The sequence below is a fragment of the Anopheles darlingi genome, chromosome 3 (genome assembly GCF_943734745.1).
Source record: "Anopheles darlingi chromosome 3, idAnoDarlMG_H_01, whole genome shotgun sequence".
NCBI classification, from domain to species: Eukaryota; Metazoa; Arthropoda; class Insecta; order Diptera; family Culicidae; genus Anopheles; species Anopheles darlingi.
In genome coordinates, this window is record NC_064875.1 from 28,848,439 (window position 1) to 28,861,312 (window position 12,874).

Here is a 12,874-nt window from a genome sequence, read left to right on the forward strand (position 1 = left end):
GATCCTCACCAAAACACACTGTGACAAAGCAGCGATTGCATATATAGCATATAGCAATAAAGTCGATCTACATTAGCTAGTTATTTAGACGCATTTTCTGGGTCTGGCGCGAGCAACGTAATTTAGTCCGAAAAACGGCCGGATCCAGCACGTTGTATGGTGGATTCTCGTTGATGCAGACAATGTTCTTGAGCCGCCGGCAGTCGTTCCGTTCTAGGAGATGCGGCGCGAGTAGCAGAAACAGCTGTTCCGTCCATGCCGGAAGTCCACAGCTAGAGAAACATAGCTCCCAGTACGGCAGCCCAAGGTGGGCAATGCTCATACGCAGGTACTCCGTGAAGGACTCCGCCAAAAACTGCCAACGGAGTGAGTTGGTTTCGAGGAGAAAAATCTTTGGCGTCGATGTTTCCGGTGTCTCGTACACGAGGCACACCTTGGCCAGGTTGGCTATCGTGCTGAGTTCGAAAATTTTGCTCCTCGAGTTCAGATTCAGATGATCCAGATGACCGGAATTGAGATCAACGTAGTTCGATTGGCGGATGATTGGCGGTGCCGTTAAGGATGTGTTCGGGCTCACGCTCAGGATGGTGTCGATGTTATCACGCACTAGCGTTATCTGGATAAGATGGGGAAAGTGAATGTGACCCACGCGCCGTACGTCGTTCGCTAGAAATCGACCAATAATGAGATATTCAACGGTTATCAACTGTCCTGTTCCATCGCGGGTTTTCCATCTTACGCGAATACTGATAGCTCCAGTAGAAGTTGAAGCCATCGGTGGAGAGGTAAAACCGTTTCATATCATCCGGCAGGTACACGTTATGCCTTGACTCCCAGGCCGTGACTTGTGCCTTTTCGCACGGAAGCCGTTTCTCGAGAGTCACATTCGTAATGCGTGGAATATTGTCTGAAAGCGAAAAGAGTTCACTGCAGTTCGGTTCCTTTTTTCTCGAAACAAAAAAACTTACTCAAAACTTTTGCCAAACCAAGAGAGAGGTTCTCGTAGAACATGTCTTCAGTGTCGCCGATTTTAAGTCCAGCCATGGTTCGTTCTACGCTGACCTTTGACCCAAACAAGCAAACACTCCACGCTGCAGCAGTTCGTTGCCATGGTGATTTGAATTCGAAATCGTCCTGAACGTGTTGCAGTCATCTGAGCTAAATCCACATATATAGCATCACTATTATATATTTTACTCCCTTTTTAGCTGATCATCGCATTGTACTAAGCAGTCTTTGCATGATCGGAACAGCTTCCAAACCGCTTCTTGAAGATAAAAAATTCTCGAAATTATTTTACACAAGCCATTTTGTGGTGCATGATGCCTTGCTTTGCAGCCGCAAGCTGCTCGAAATAATCGAAAAACCATTTTCAAGCAGTTGTGCTGCCTTCGCGGTGATGTTGAGGGTTATCCGTTTCGAGGCCGTCAAAACCCGAGCTAAAAAAAAGGGGTAAAAGAGGAAAAAAAGTTACGCTACCGAAAACACTCCTTTCTGCGTTCTACAAAGTGAGACAAAACTGCAAATTACATACAATCTGCGACCAACGAGCAACGGTCCAAACGGCAAAGTAAGTGAAAACGGATCACAGGCAGTGGGAGTACACTGCGTCGAGTTTGCGTCCCCCAAGCCGCCGCAAGGACCAAGATGAAGATTCGCGAAAAAATGCCTGCCAAACGGCAAGCTTGGTACAGCAGCACCAGCAGCAGCCGCCGCATCGTGCAAACCCGCATCTCTTGTGATGTTTTCATTTCATCGTCGATTCATCTCGATTGGCTGGGATATCTCTTCCCAAAAGAAGGCATCAACGGAAAAACGGGAACACGCTGAATGCGATAAGGAGCAAGTAAAAGAGGAAAAAAACATTCGACCGCAAAGAAAACTGAACAGTTGGTGCCGATGGCGGTTGGCGATGGTGGTGGTGCTTCGAGGTTTCCTTGTTGGCGACTTTGGAATACCCTACCGTCATCTTGTTTGAAACGCTTTGAGAGCGTCGGAGAATAGATCGAGCAAACGTTTCAAGGATAACCTGATGTCTAGCCGCCCGCGAGAACCGCTGCTGCGCTGTCGGTGCCTGCTGATGCTGGTGATGATGACGATGATGATGATGGACAGCGTCGCTAGGGGTTTTAATTGATTGAATTGCTTCTATTGCTATTCATTACATTTATTGTATTATGGAAATACTAATAGGTACGAGGATGATTGTTTCTCTCCCTCTCAATAGGTGATATTCTCTACCGTGCTGCTTTATACTGACTAGTACCCTCACAACAGAGACATCATGAGTTCGGAAGAGAGCACAGATAAACAGCAGACGACGGTACTGGCGGAGGTGGCCGAAGATCAGCCGACCGAGGAGGTATGTTTTGCTGCAGAATCACGAATGCAATCTCGGTCTAAGCGCTTACCAAAATCTGTTTTGCAGACAACACAGCAAGAACAGCAACAGTCCGTCATTGAGCTAGAGAAGCAGGAGGAGGAAAAAATGAAGGCCAAATACGGTGCAAACGTTGGTCTGGGTGGTCCCCGTGGGCTCGGTGGCCATTCCGCCTTCCTTCAGAAGCGTTTGCAGAAGGGCCAGAAATACTTTGACTCCGGTGACTACCAGATGGCCAAGCAGAAGGGTGGTGGAGTGAAGCAGGTATTTGCGAACAAAGTCCCGACCGGTGAGGCGATACCAACACCCGAGACGGTCCCGGTGCGGAAGACGTCTATCATTCAAACTTGCAACAAATTTCAAAGCTAAGTGCGACGCTCCCCGCCCGCTGTGTATGAAAATGGTGGTTGGTTGCCTGCGAGGCTTGAGATGAGCAGGGAGGAGGTAATACTTTGGCGCTATATCCATTACTTACTTTCACTTCAATTCTACTCTATGTATAGAATCGCACCCAATAGCTCCTCTTTTCTTAGATGCCTTACCATAATTCGTAAATAGTCCTGCGAGGCATCCGGATGCTGTCCTCCAACTCTGGACCATGATCGTCTGCTTAGCATGCGGTTTGTTCAAATTTCTAAGTAAATTCAAAGGCAAATTGATTAGTTTCCATAGTAACTTCTTCCTTCTGCTACTCGAACCGAACCGGTTGGGCAACCACTGAGGCGTATGTTTCTTTGAGGAAATCCATTTTAATATAAGTTTTCCTATTCATTTGAACTAATGGTAAAAAAAAAACATTTTCTTTTAATATTGGTAATGTACTTGTAAAATGGTAGTGAAGTAGTTGCGTGTATCCAACAGCGTGGCAGACCCGTGTGAGAGAAGGCAGTACCCTTATATACATGCATGATAACGGAACGGTTTGTTCCACAGTTTTTGGCCAACGATATGTGTCCCGTGGCCGTGCGCGAGTGGGTTTTGATTGTTTGTAGGCTGTGCGCTTCTGGTTCAGCTCGAAAGGAGCGCCCCAAGATGTGGTATTGCAAAGTTTTCCATGTCCGTGTCGGAGAGGCAACCGCGCAAGAAGTCGACAGAAGATAGAGATTTCTGGCGATTAGGCAAGGAAGTGTAGGAGAACGGAATGGCTGGACCGTATGCAAAAGAAGCGCAGGGCTGAGAAGAGTATGATGGATAATGATGATGGTGGTTAGTGAAAGGATAGCTACAGAAATACACTCACGAATAAAACTGGTGGTAGAAGGTATTTTGTTAAGGATACTGACTATAGTGGTAAATTGTTAAAGAAGAAATACACGTACGAGTGCGGTGATAAATGCCAGAAAAAAGATATGTAAAATACAAGCGCAATCTCGCGTCCGCTAGTGGAGAGGTGCGTGTTTCATTCCACAAATCCACAACCACAGACGAAACAGCAGAATGTAACAGGCGCCGGGATTCGACGTAAGGATCGTTTTCTTCGATAAATAGCGAATTTAATTTATTGTGGTCCGATGTAAACAAAAATGCGTCGCGTCATCTCCTCCTACTACCAGTCGTTGTTGTCCGACAGATCGGCCATCATTTTATCTTTAATCTTTTTCGACTCTCGCGGATCGTCCTTGATGTTGCTCTCGATTGCTTTGGCTTGTCCCAGCATGTACTCCAGCTCATCGCACGTCAAACTAGTGCCGCCCAGTTCGAGCGGACCGATGAACTGTTTCTTCAGCTGACCCTCGTAGTACACGAAGATGGTCGGTACGTTTCGTTCCGGATAGTTGGCGATGCACGTGGTGGCAATGGCTCGGACGAACTTTGTCATAGGAAAGGAAAGGGCCAGCTGGGTCAGATGTTGATTGATCAGCGCACACAGCGGCACCCCTCGGCTGTACAGATGCAGCACGACGTAGATCCCTTCGCCCGCCTTCGTCACCTCCTCGACGTAATCCTGGCCGGAGATTTCGCGTACCATGCCGAAACGTGCCCGACTGGCGGCCGCCTGCATTTCCGCGATACGCTTCATGCGGTACTGCTGCAGTACCGCTTCGTCCTCCGAGTCCTCCAGCTCGTCTAGCTCATCGAGATCGAGCTTCGACAAATCTTTATCATTCTGCTTCGCCTCTATGGTGCTCTCGAGCATATTAATGATTTCATCTTCCGTTATTTCCTTCTCCTTCTTCGGCGGTATGATGCCTTTGGCCCGCAGAATGTCGTTCCATTCGGTGTCTTCGTTTGGATTCTGTAAAAACGAAGCAAAAACAGTGCTTTCTAGGTCACGCATGCACGCAGAATTAACTCCATAAATGGGTATGGTATGGTATCCAACCCCTACCTGCATCTTGATGTTTTTATGAATGAAAACAGGCTCGCCGCGAAGAGCTAGTAGTAGGCGGATACGGATCCTACTTTTAACTCAACAAAGAAGGCAACGTACGTGTAATTCCTGGGCGATACGCAATGATTTCTTTGAAAATTTGTGCAACTATTTCTACCGCGCTGGCGGTAACGGAACCACAAAAAAGAGCACGAGAACGGTTCGGTGAGTAATCCCCCCCCTCAACACGATGGACCGTCAAAATATTGAGCTGTCAACACTCGATTAAACCGGTTTGGCCGATTTCTCCTTAAAAATGGTTAATTAAGTTTAAAAGAAGCAGAATATTCCGCTGGCAATTACTTCTCTTGAAACTTTTTAAATGCCTCGTTTCGAACGAAGTACACGCGTGTCATCCACGCGAGTTGAAAAGACGAAAAAGGCATTCCCCTGGCAACGCAACAAAACAAAAGAGCAAAAAAAGACTAAATGTCAAAATATTGATTCACGCAAAAAAGAAAACAACAAAAAAATTGGAAGCGCCCACAAAAAATCGGGGGAACGATGCGCGGTTTTATCTGAGATAAGTGAAGAGATGCGTCTAGGGCAGCGCTGGGCATAACGATAGTACAAATAGTCGCCCCCCACGTCTACCAGTGCCAGCAACGCAGAACGCGAACAGCAGAAAACAAACCGCACCGCCCCACGATGACCCTTGACGCGGAGGATAAGCTGCTCGAGACCGTCCTGCAAGAGTACAAAATTTTAACGGAATAGTAAGTAACACAGTTTCGGGTTTCGGTTTGTTTCATCATTCTGCACCCGTTTTCCTTCCAGCGAGCGTCTTCAGAGTGAAGATCTGGGCGGTGTTTATGTAACGCCATCGTACGACAATCCTTTCCGTAAGTACCGTCTTCCCTCGAGTATCCGAGGTGCTCCGAGTGGTAACGCTTCCGTTCCCGTTTTCCCACTTTCAGTATGGTTCGGCGTTATATTCGTGCGCGATGGTGTGTATAAAGGAGGAGTGTTTCGATTCACCGTGTTCCTGCCCAACCGATTCCCCAACGATAGTGCCGTTCCGGTAAGAGTGAGAGAGAGGGGAGACCCATCTGGAGAGCATTATCCTTACTACTGCTATTATTACGCACGTTAGGTTGTTACCTTCCAGAGTGAAGTGTTTCATCCCCTGATCAGTCCAACGGACGGTGTGCTCAACCTAGCGGACACCTTCCCGCGATGGCGTACCGGGGAGAACTACATTTGGCAGGTGCTGAAGTATGTGCAGTTTGTGTTCCAAAGTGCGGAAGACCACACGATACACGCGGAATCGGTGGCCAACAACGAGGCGCACGAGCTGATGCACGAGAACCGGCCAGAGTTTGTGCGGCGTGTTGAGCATTGCATCGAGGACAGTCAATCGAAGCTGTACGATGTGCCACCGGTACCCGATCGGAACTACATCTGCTTCGATCGCTTCAATCCCGACGTCCACGGGCCGGTGCTCGAGTCGATGAAGCAGAACAAGGTACCCGAGGTAACCACACCGCCATCGTCCGGTCTCTCCTGGGTACGGAAAGGCCTCTACCAGCCGCTCACCAAGTAGACCAACAAGAGACTCCATCTCCTCCTCCTCCTCCTCCTCCTCCTCCTCCTCCGGTCTACACCGGGTAACACCATAGTACGTTCTGTTTAGTTAGTGTTTTACGATTTTAGTCCCACTTTTTCGGTTTTTTTTAAATAACATGTTCCGCTAGCCGCGGTACAGCGCTAAGCCTACGGGGTGCCTAATACTTGCTGAACGCGGACTAGGAATGTGGTAATAAAACAGGCGCGAAACGCATCTACAATTTTAAATAACCCTCGTCACTATTAACTGTACGTCCTCTGTACCATCGCACCGTTCGGCCACGCGGACCCTCTACACACGGCTATACTTGCCGGTGCCCAACCGCTTGGCGCGACGATTGGCAATGGTTCGGCGAATCATGTCGATTAACGCGATGCCAAGCACGGAGAAGAACAAAATGGCCGCACAGATGGCCACATTGCGGAAGCCCGGGTACGCTTGCCCGATGTCCAGCTCGTTGATGTGTATGTGAATGTTCTCCGGCTTGGCCTGAATCGGTTTGGAGATGGGTGAGGTGGCCGGTCTGTTCGTTTCGGGGGCGGCGGGAAGTTGCTGTGGTGGTCGCAGTTGCGGTGCTGTCTGACCATCGGCCACTGGTGGTCCATATTCGACGTGTGCTTCCGTCAGTTTCGTTTCGATGGTCTGCGAAGTGAAGGGAAAGAAACGACCCAGAACACGACGATAATAATGTTGACCTCTTCACCGAATCGACGCGGTACCTTGTAACGCGTGTGGTGTAACTTACCGCACCCTCGATGGGTGAAACGGATTTGGCCCATCCGTAACCCTCTTCGTTACTGTACACCGTCACCAGTTTGGCGCGGAACTCGCGATAATTACGGCTCTCCGTACCGATGACGGAGATATTAACTATGGTGTTTGGGCTCAGGTACCGGATGGCATTTAGGGTCTGAAACGGGAAAGATGGCCACAGGAACAGGTTATGTAAAGAATGCGATCTTCAAGGTCACTACAATTCAATCCGTATAGTTTCTCGTCTGCTGTTCAAGTTGTCTCGTTGTCCCCCACCTATCGTTCATTATCTGACGGAGGTTCCGGTAATAAATTAATCATTTTTACTACCCCTGTCCCTGTCCGTTCGTACGATAACCGACCGACAGATGGATACACGTGACACGACCTGGCCATACCGGACACCTACCTGGAATTGGCGGCTATAGTGCGGGTCCCCTGCAACTAGCTTGTACCCTTCGGTCTGCCCCCGAAACACGGACAGCAATACACCGCGGGTTACGGTTGGCGGCAGGATGTACTCAAGCCGTGTATCGGCTAGATATGAGATGTCTTGATCGATGTAGCGATAGGAAGGTTCGCGGTTCTTCAATGAACCATACGCTAACAGCGGCGATCCGAGCCGTGTGCTGTTGGTCCATTTCTTAAACACCAAATCCCTCAACTCGTACCGCTCCGGATACTTCTCCGCGAGCAGCAGTATCAAGCCGTCCTGAAGAGGTAGCGAGGGGTTAAAAAGAGAAGTATTAATCATTACCCTTGGGTTGCGCGGCAGCCGCATGTTCGGTGTTATCATTAGCCCCGCGATGATACTCACTACAATACCGTTGGGCGTTGTGCAGACCTTCGCCGTTACGTCATAGCTGCAGTATTCAGCGAAATCCTCATCACCGTGGCCCTTACCTAGATAACGGCCTGTCGTTGCTCCTGCCGCCGTCCCCTCCGCAACCAAATCACCAAAGTTGGCCGCCGGAATCCATAGTAACACCGGTTCGCTTGTGTTGCTCGTCTGCTGCGTTCCCGTGCACAATGCACCCTCGGCCGTACGATCACTGTGCCCATCGCTGAGCGATTTGACCGCGATACTGCGGAACGACGAGTTTGAACCGCAGATTTCCGATCTCAGTAACTGCAATGAGGTGATGAAACGGATTGGTGCGTTACAGGCGAACCTCCGGTCATTGAAACGGCCACCGCTCAACTCACCTGGATATTGTTTTCCTGTTTACTATTCGCCAACACCTGGCCACTGTAGGCCGTCGATACTTCGGTAACGGCAATCAACAGTATCGCTGCTATCGTCGCCACCGTTACCTGCTGTCTCGTGTATCCGGTTGAGATGAACATTTTCATGGTGCCTACTATGTGACCAGACCACTATATCGTAGCAACGGCTTGCCTGCAGCGACTGAGCCGAAGCAGTAAGGAACCTCGATGGGAGAGCCTACTACAGCAGTGCTTCACCTAAATCGCGAGTGTCGGTAAAATGCCGCACCGTTATCTATCTGCACCGTTCGCAACTCGGACTCCTTCTGCGCTGTGCCGCTTCGAAATCGAAAAAATCCGCAGCAAATAACGATTGGCGACGACGGCGACGACGAAGAGGACGATCACAACCCCTCCTGTATGCCCGTGTCGTTTCGTGTTATCGATAGCTGGGCGAACGCGATTAATCCTACACCCAGGCCACTGATAAAACGTGCGCCGATATGGATCTCTGTCCCCCCTTAGGTCGCAGTGTGCGCTCTACGCAAACGTGATGCGACCATCGAACACAGCAATGCGCTGAGGTTCTGCTTTTGCTGATTATGCTTCGACTGAATGATAAACTCGTTAAATCTTGCGCGTTGATATTGAAGGACACTACTGATACTAGCGACTTCTATCTGCAATGATGGCTTAACAACACTATGCAGGAGGACCCCAACACGTGGATTAGAACCATGCGCTGCTGGCGCTTCAAGTCTGCTGAAGGATGATGGTTGCGCAAACTGTTGCGTTACTAGATGCTCGCACCACTCGACTGCTAGTGTCAGAGCTAGCACTCGCGCCACAGTCGACTAGGATGGAGGATTACCTATATGTGGACCGTGGCCACTTGAAAAGCAATAAACGCGGTGCCAACTGCTACACTTGTTCAGATCCCAATTGTGTAATAAGTGCGAAGAGAAGTGATCCGGCAACGTGTGCAGGGTGTAGGTTCGGGGGGCCCGGGACCGGGGTAGAATAAACCTTCCGATCCAGGATTAGTGGAACGTGTAGGCTCCGGATTCTCACTTGCTAATCACCGCCTCGTCGTTGTGTCGCATCGAAAGTACACAATGCGTATCATGTTTGCATACATGTGATTGTGTGATTCATGTGAAATGTTATGAATTTGTAGTATTGCTTTTACTGATTAACTACTCACCATCACAGTGGACAATTCCCATGGCTTGTCTGCTTCGCTTGCCAACCACCGGCCTGCCTGCCAGCATGGCAAAGCGGGAGCTGCGCGCGTATTCTCCTTTCGCGATTACCGATTGCGCGGGTTCCATCGCGTCGATCGCTCGCCCTTATCAGCACTCACCCTCACGTGAAGCGAAGTAACGGCGAGGGAAGAGTTGGCATTCAAGGGGATGAGGTGCAATTATCACCCATAGCGATGATGCGCTCCGCCTGGTCTGGTGACGATGATGGGTTATAAAACGGTTAGGTCAACATGTCCGAATCATCATCAACACCCCTTCCCAATCGCCTAATCACCGGCGCCTGATAATAGGTGACGTCGAAATCGATAAGCGTGCAGTTGCTGCGGAGCGCCACGCTACTAAGTGGAGCATCGATCTGGATACGGTACGGTAATGCAAATGGGGGCCCAACCTGTACTTGAAGAGTCTGCATCTGCTACATGCTTCCTGGTTGCCCCATTGTCAAACAATATCAGCGGCACGTGTCAATCAATCACCAGAAAGCCAAAGAAACCGGATCGTCGCGTGACTTCGAGCTTCAAGATAACACTGGACATTCCGATCCGAAATTGCACCCATGACGCATAGCTTGGCTTTCGTGGGAATGTCCATGATGGATGTACCGTTTAGTGTTACCGTATGATTGATTGGACTGTTGATGCTGTTCCCGGTGTGCTTTCCAACATCTGCTGATAGGTCGCTGGAAAGAGCTGTGTAGCCTAGTATCGTCATCGTACTTTGTAATGGAAAACGGGACGTTACTCATCTTATTCTTAAACACTGCTATGGATGAAAGCAGTTGCGAAATCCTCTTTTAATATGACGTGTCCTTTCCATGCGACTGGGAATGGCCCAAAAATCATTATTTGCGATGTACTGCAAGAAAAGAAACAGTAAAAGATTCTTTCCTCCAAGTAAGCCCAGCATAGGAATGAATTTAAGGAACCAATTGAGAAACAGAATAATTAGAAAGGAAGGAACAGATCGAAGAAAAACAGTTGGAAGAAAAGACAAAAAGAAAGAATAGAAAAATGCTCACCACGAAATTGTACGTCTTTGTCGCTTGGCTTGAGGAATAGCAATGCAAAGGCAATCGAATTGCGCTAGATTCATATACAGTTTCATTCGCAGCCAAAGGTAACTGCGATAGCAATGAAAAAACTGAACTTTTTATTTGGTGAGTTTTCAAATTACTTTAGTTATTTAATTTTTTTTACGAAACATATATTTCATGATATTTTTTATTTAAAACTGCGCAATTATCCAATGAAAACTATTGTTTTATTTGATTTGCGAAGGATCGTTACTAAACGTACTCGATGATTGCGTCGCGAAAATGCGATACAGTTGGCTCCGACGTACTTTTGGTTTCGCGGATTTTCGATTGTCCAACGAGTCGGCAAACCAATCAAGTGATACTTTTTCGATACTTTAGAACTGATAGCACATTATTTGCCCCAACACAGAATCGGGAAACCTTTGGAAGATAGATTTTTATTAAATTAAAGACGAACAATCCTGCGAAAAACTACGATTTCGAAGGTTCTCGTTCGATTTGGAGCAACACAGCTACTCGATAGGTATATGTTGTGTGCATGCGTGGATAGCATGGGATGTAAGCTAAATGATTTCAGCGAAAAAAACAGTTGATTAGAGCAAAAATAAGAAGTTATTTGATAAAATGTAAAAGTGCAACTTTGCGGATGTCCTACCGCAACGCCACAAAATTGAACGTTATGGCGCGAGCGGCTCTGATTCGAGAGTTGCAATCCTACGGACCAGATGACGTCGAACCGAAGCGGGACTCGTAAAACCAGCATAAGACACGATAGTGTGCGTGAGAGTAAGCATAAACAACCCCCTACAATCCAAAACAAAGCATTAGCGTTCATCGCAGCAACCGATCAGAGAAGGCATAGGCGATTATCGAGTTCGTGAAAGCGATGGCAGATAACGTAGCAACGGTAGCAGCTCCTGCTGCAGTCCCAGCAGCCGTAGCCAAGACGCCAAAGAAGGCCAAGGCTGCCGCATCGGGAGCGAAGAAGCCGAAGAAGGTAGCGACGCACCCGCCAGTGAACACCATGATCCTTGCTGCGATCAAGGCACTGAAGGAGCGCAACGGATCGTCGCTGCAGGCGATCAAGAAGTATCTGGCGGCGAACTACACGGCCGATGTGGCCAAGCTGACTCCATTCATCAAGCGATCGCTCAAGACGGGCGTGACCAACGGCAAGCTGGTGCAGACGAAAGGCACCGGTGCTACGGGCTCGTTCAAGCTGTCGGCCGAGGCCAAGAAGCCTGTGGTCGAGAAGAAGAAGAAGGTTGTGGCTCCCAAGAAGAAGGCTGCAAGTGCGGGAGACAAGAAGAAGAAGGCCGTTGCAAAGAAACCCAAGGCTGCCGCGACGAAGGCCGCTGGTGAGAAGAAGAAGAAGGTTGTAAAGAAGGCCGAAGGAGCGACCAAGAAACCAAAGGCCGCTGCTGGAGCCGCGAAGAAACCGAAGGCTGCTGCAGCAGTCAAGAGCGCGGCAAAGAAGAAGGCGGCCGCTAAGAAGCCTGCAACGCCGAAACAGAAGCCAACGAAGCCATCGAAGAAGACGGGAGCCACTAAGCCCAAGACTCCGAAACCGAAGAAGGCCACGGCTGGTGCGGCAAAGAAAGCTGCCGCTCCCAAGAAGGCTGCTGCCACGAAGAAGTAAATCGTCGAGCTCGGGATATGAAGCAGTGCCAGCAGATGAATTGAGAGTTCTTCACAAACCCTTAAAATCAGCCCTTTTCAGGGCTACCGAATGTATCGAGAAAAGAGCATTTCCAAGACTTCAATTCGGTTAAACACGCGAGGATGCCCTTGAGAATGAGAGGTACTACGATGATCAATATTATTTTGGGGTCAATCATTGTCGAATGGTTGAACATAATGTATAATGTTCATTGTTCATATCAGTACTGCTGGTAATGTGGAGTACTTGTATTTTGCGTTTAATTTCGTGATTTATGAATGATTTATGTTTCTTTAAAATGCGGTCAAACCGTTCAATTTGAGATGAGGTGCTCGACGTCTCGATGTTGTGTGAGCGAAAATCAAGCACGCACTTATTTATGCGCTCTTTTTCACAGGGCCTACGCTTCACGATCTTGTTTAAACGACCTGTTTGAAAGATCTTCTTTGGGTTAACTCGCTCAGGTGCTAATTCTCTCTTTTTGGTGATCTTCCTCAAATAAGAGAAGATCAAAAAGATTGCAAAATTAACACGGAAAATACCAAAATAGCGAATAAGAAAAGCTGATGTAGGGAACGATTGGAGTTGCGCACTCGAGTGCGTTTTAGATTCAACACGGCTTCAGCGTGAATTTCT

The 12,874-nt window shown here is 48.5% G+C and overlaps 7 protein-coding genes across 7 annotated transcripts in view; 4 read left to right on the plus strand and 3 right to left on the minus strand.

Moving 5' to 3' along the window:
* LOC125955391 (anoctamin-5) overlaps positions 1–4 on the plus strand; it is an 8,188-nt gene extending 8,184 nt beyond the window's left edge. The window contains exon 13 of the mRNA XM_049686526.1: positions 1–4. This exon is cut by the window's left edge and continues 530 nt beyond it. The gene's annotated coding sequence lies outside the window, so the exon portion shown is untranslated.
* A 72-nt stretch (positions 5–76) lies between these two features.
* Positions 77–1,044, minus strand: LOC125955392 (tubulin polyglutamylase complex subunit 2). Its single transcript, XM_049686527.1, has 3 exons — positions 969–1,044; positions 740–907; positions 77–666 (listed from the first exon to the last, which is right to left on the minus strand). Exons 1-3 carry the CDS (start codon positions 1,042–1,044, stop codon positions 77–79), a joined length of 834 nt encoding a protein of 277 aa, XP_049542484.1.
* A 364-nt stretch (positions 1,045–1,408) lies between these two features.
* Positions 1,409–3,767, plus strand: LOC125954181 (cAMP-regulated phosphoprotein 19). Its single transcript, XM_049684268.1, has 3 exons — positions 1,409–1,570; positions 2,228–2,362; positions 2,429–3,767. The coding sequence occupies exons 2-3, from the start codon at positions 2,285–2,287 to the stop codon at positions 2,747–2,749; spliced, it is 399 nt and encodes a 132-aa protein (XP_049540225.1). The 5' UTR covers positions 1,409–1,570; positions 2,228–2,284; the 3' UTR covers positions 2,750–3,767.
* An 81-nt stretch (positions 3,768–3,848) lies between these two features.
* On the minus strand, positions 3,849–4,920 carry LOC125954173 (viral IAP-associated factor homolog). The gene is made up of 2 exons (XM_049684255.1): positions 4,710–4,920; positions 3,849–4,616 (listed from the first exon to the last, which is right to left on the minus strand). The coding sequence occupies exons 1-2, from the start codon at positions 4,713–4,715 to the stop codon at positions 3,927–3,929; spliced, it is 696 nt and encodes a 231-aa protein (XP_049540212.1). The 5' UTR covers positions 4,716–4,920; the 3' UTR covers positions 3,849–3,926.
* A 286-nt stretch (positions 4,921–5,206) lies between these two features.
* LOC125954174 (protein crossbronx homolog) lies at positions 5,207–6,395 on the plus strand. The gene is made up of 4 exons (XM_049684256.1): positions 5,207–5,467; positions 5,529–5,593; positions 5,669–5,772; positions 5,845–6,395. Exons 1-4 carry the CDS (start codon positions 5,400–5,402, stop codon positions 6,292–6,294), a joined length of 687 nt encoding a protein of 228 aa, XP_049540213.1. The 5' UTR covers positions 5,207–5,399; the 3' UTR covers positions 6,295–6,395.
* Positions 6,396–6,407: 12 nt separating this feature from the next.
* LOC125954166 (uncharacterized) lies at positions 6,408–9,205 on the minus strand. Its single transcript, XM_049684244.1, has 5 exons — positions 8,278–9,205; positions 7,889–8,200; positions 7,481–7,783; positions 7,064–7,228; positions 6,408–6,960 (listed from the first exon to the last, which is right to left on the minus strand). Exons 1-5 carry the CDS (start codon positions 8,422–8,424, stop codon positions 6,610–6,612), a joined length of 1,278 nt encoding a protein of 425 aa, XP_049540201.1. The 5' UTR covers positions 8,425–9,205; the 3' UTR covers positions 6,408–6,609.
* Positions 9,206–11,348: 2,143 nt separating this feature from the next.
* On the plus strand, positions 11,349–12,353 carry LOC125954171 (histone H1-like). The gene has a single exon (XM_049684253.1). The coding sequence runs from the start codon at positions 11,465–11,467 to the stop codon at positions 12,215–12,217; it is 753 nt and encodes a 250-aa protein (XP_049540210.1). The 5' UTR covers positions 11,349–11,464; the 3' UTR covers positions 12,218–12,353.
* The last annotated feature ends 521 nt before the right edge of the window (positions 12,354–12,874 follow it).

Excerpts from the sequence above, each read along its gene's own strand:
- LOC125954166 (XM_049684244.1), bottom strand. The coding sequence starts at position 8,424 with ATGAAAATGTTCATCTCAACCGGATACACGAGACAGCAGGTAACGGTG. Across the intron at positions 8,201-8,277 it reads AACAGGAAAACAATATCCAG|TTACTGAGATCGGAAATCTG; the intron begins GTGAGTTGAGCG and ends ACCTCATTGCAG. Across the intron at positions 6,961-7,063 it reads TTTCACCCATCGAGGGTGCG|ACCATCGAAACGAAACTGAC; the intron begins GTAAGTTACACC and ends TTCACTTCGCAG.
- LOC125954181 (XM_049684268.1), top strand. The coding sequence starts at position 2,285 with ATGAGTTCGGAAGAGAGCACAGATAAACAGCAGACGACGGTACTGGCG. Across the intron at positions 2,363-2,428 it reads AAGATCAGCCGACCGAGGAG|ACAACACAGCAAGAACAGCA; the intron begins GTATGTTTTGCT and ends TCTGTTTTGCAG.
- LOC125954171 (XM_049684253.1), top strand. The coding sequence starts at position 11,465 with ATGGCAGATAACGTAGCAACGGTAGCAGCTCCTGCTGCAGTCCCAGCA.
- LOC125955392 (XM_049686527.1), bottom strand. The coding sequence starts at position 1,044 with ATGGCTGGACTTAAAATCGGCGACACTGAAGACATGTTCTACGAGAAC. Across the intron at positions 908-968 it reads TGGTTTGGCAAAAGTTTTGA|ACAATATTCCACGCATTACG; the intron begins GTAAGTTTTTTT and ends TTTCGCTTTCAG. Across the intron at positions 667-739 it reads CTGGAGCTATCAGTATTCGC|CGAACGACGTACGGCGCGTG; the intron begins GTAAGATGGAAA and ends GTCGATTTCTAG.
- LOC125954174 (XM_049684256.1), top strand. The coding sequence starts at position 5,400 with ATGACCCTTGACGCGGAGGATAAGCTGCTCGAGACCGTCCTGCAAGAG. Across the intron at positions 5,468-5,528 it reads TACAAAATTTTAACGGAATA|CGAGCGTCTTCAGAGTGAAG; the intron begins GTAAGTAACACA and ends TTTTCCTTCCAG. Across the intron at positions 5,594-5,668 it reads ATCGTACGACAATCCTTTCC|TATGGTTCGGCGTTATATTC; the intron begins GTAAGTACCGTC and ends TCCCACTTTCAG.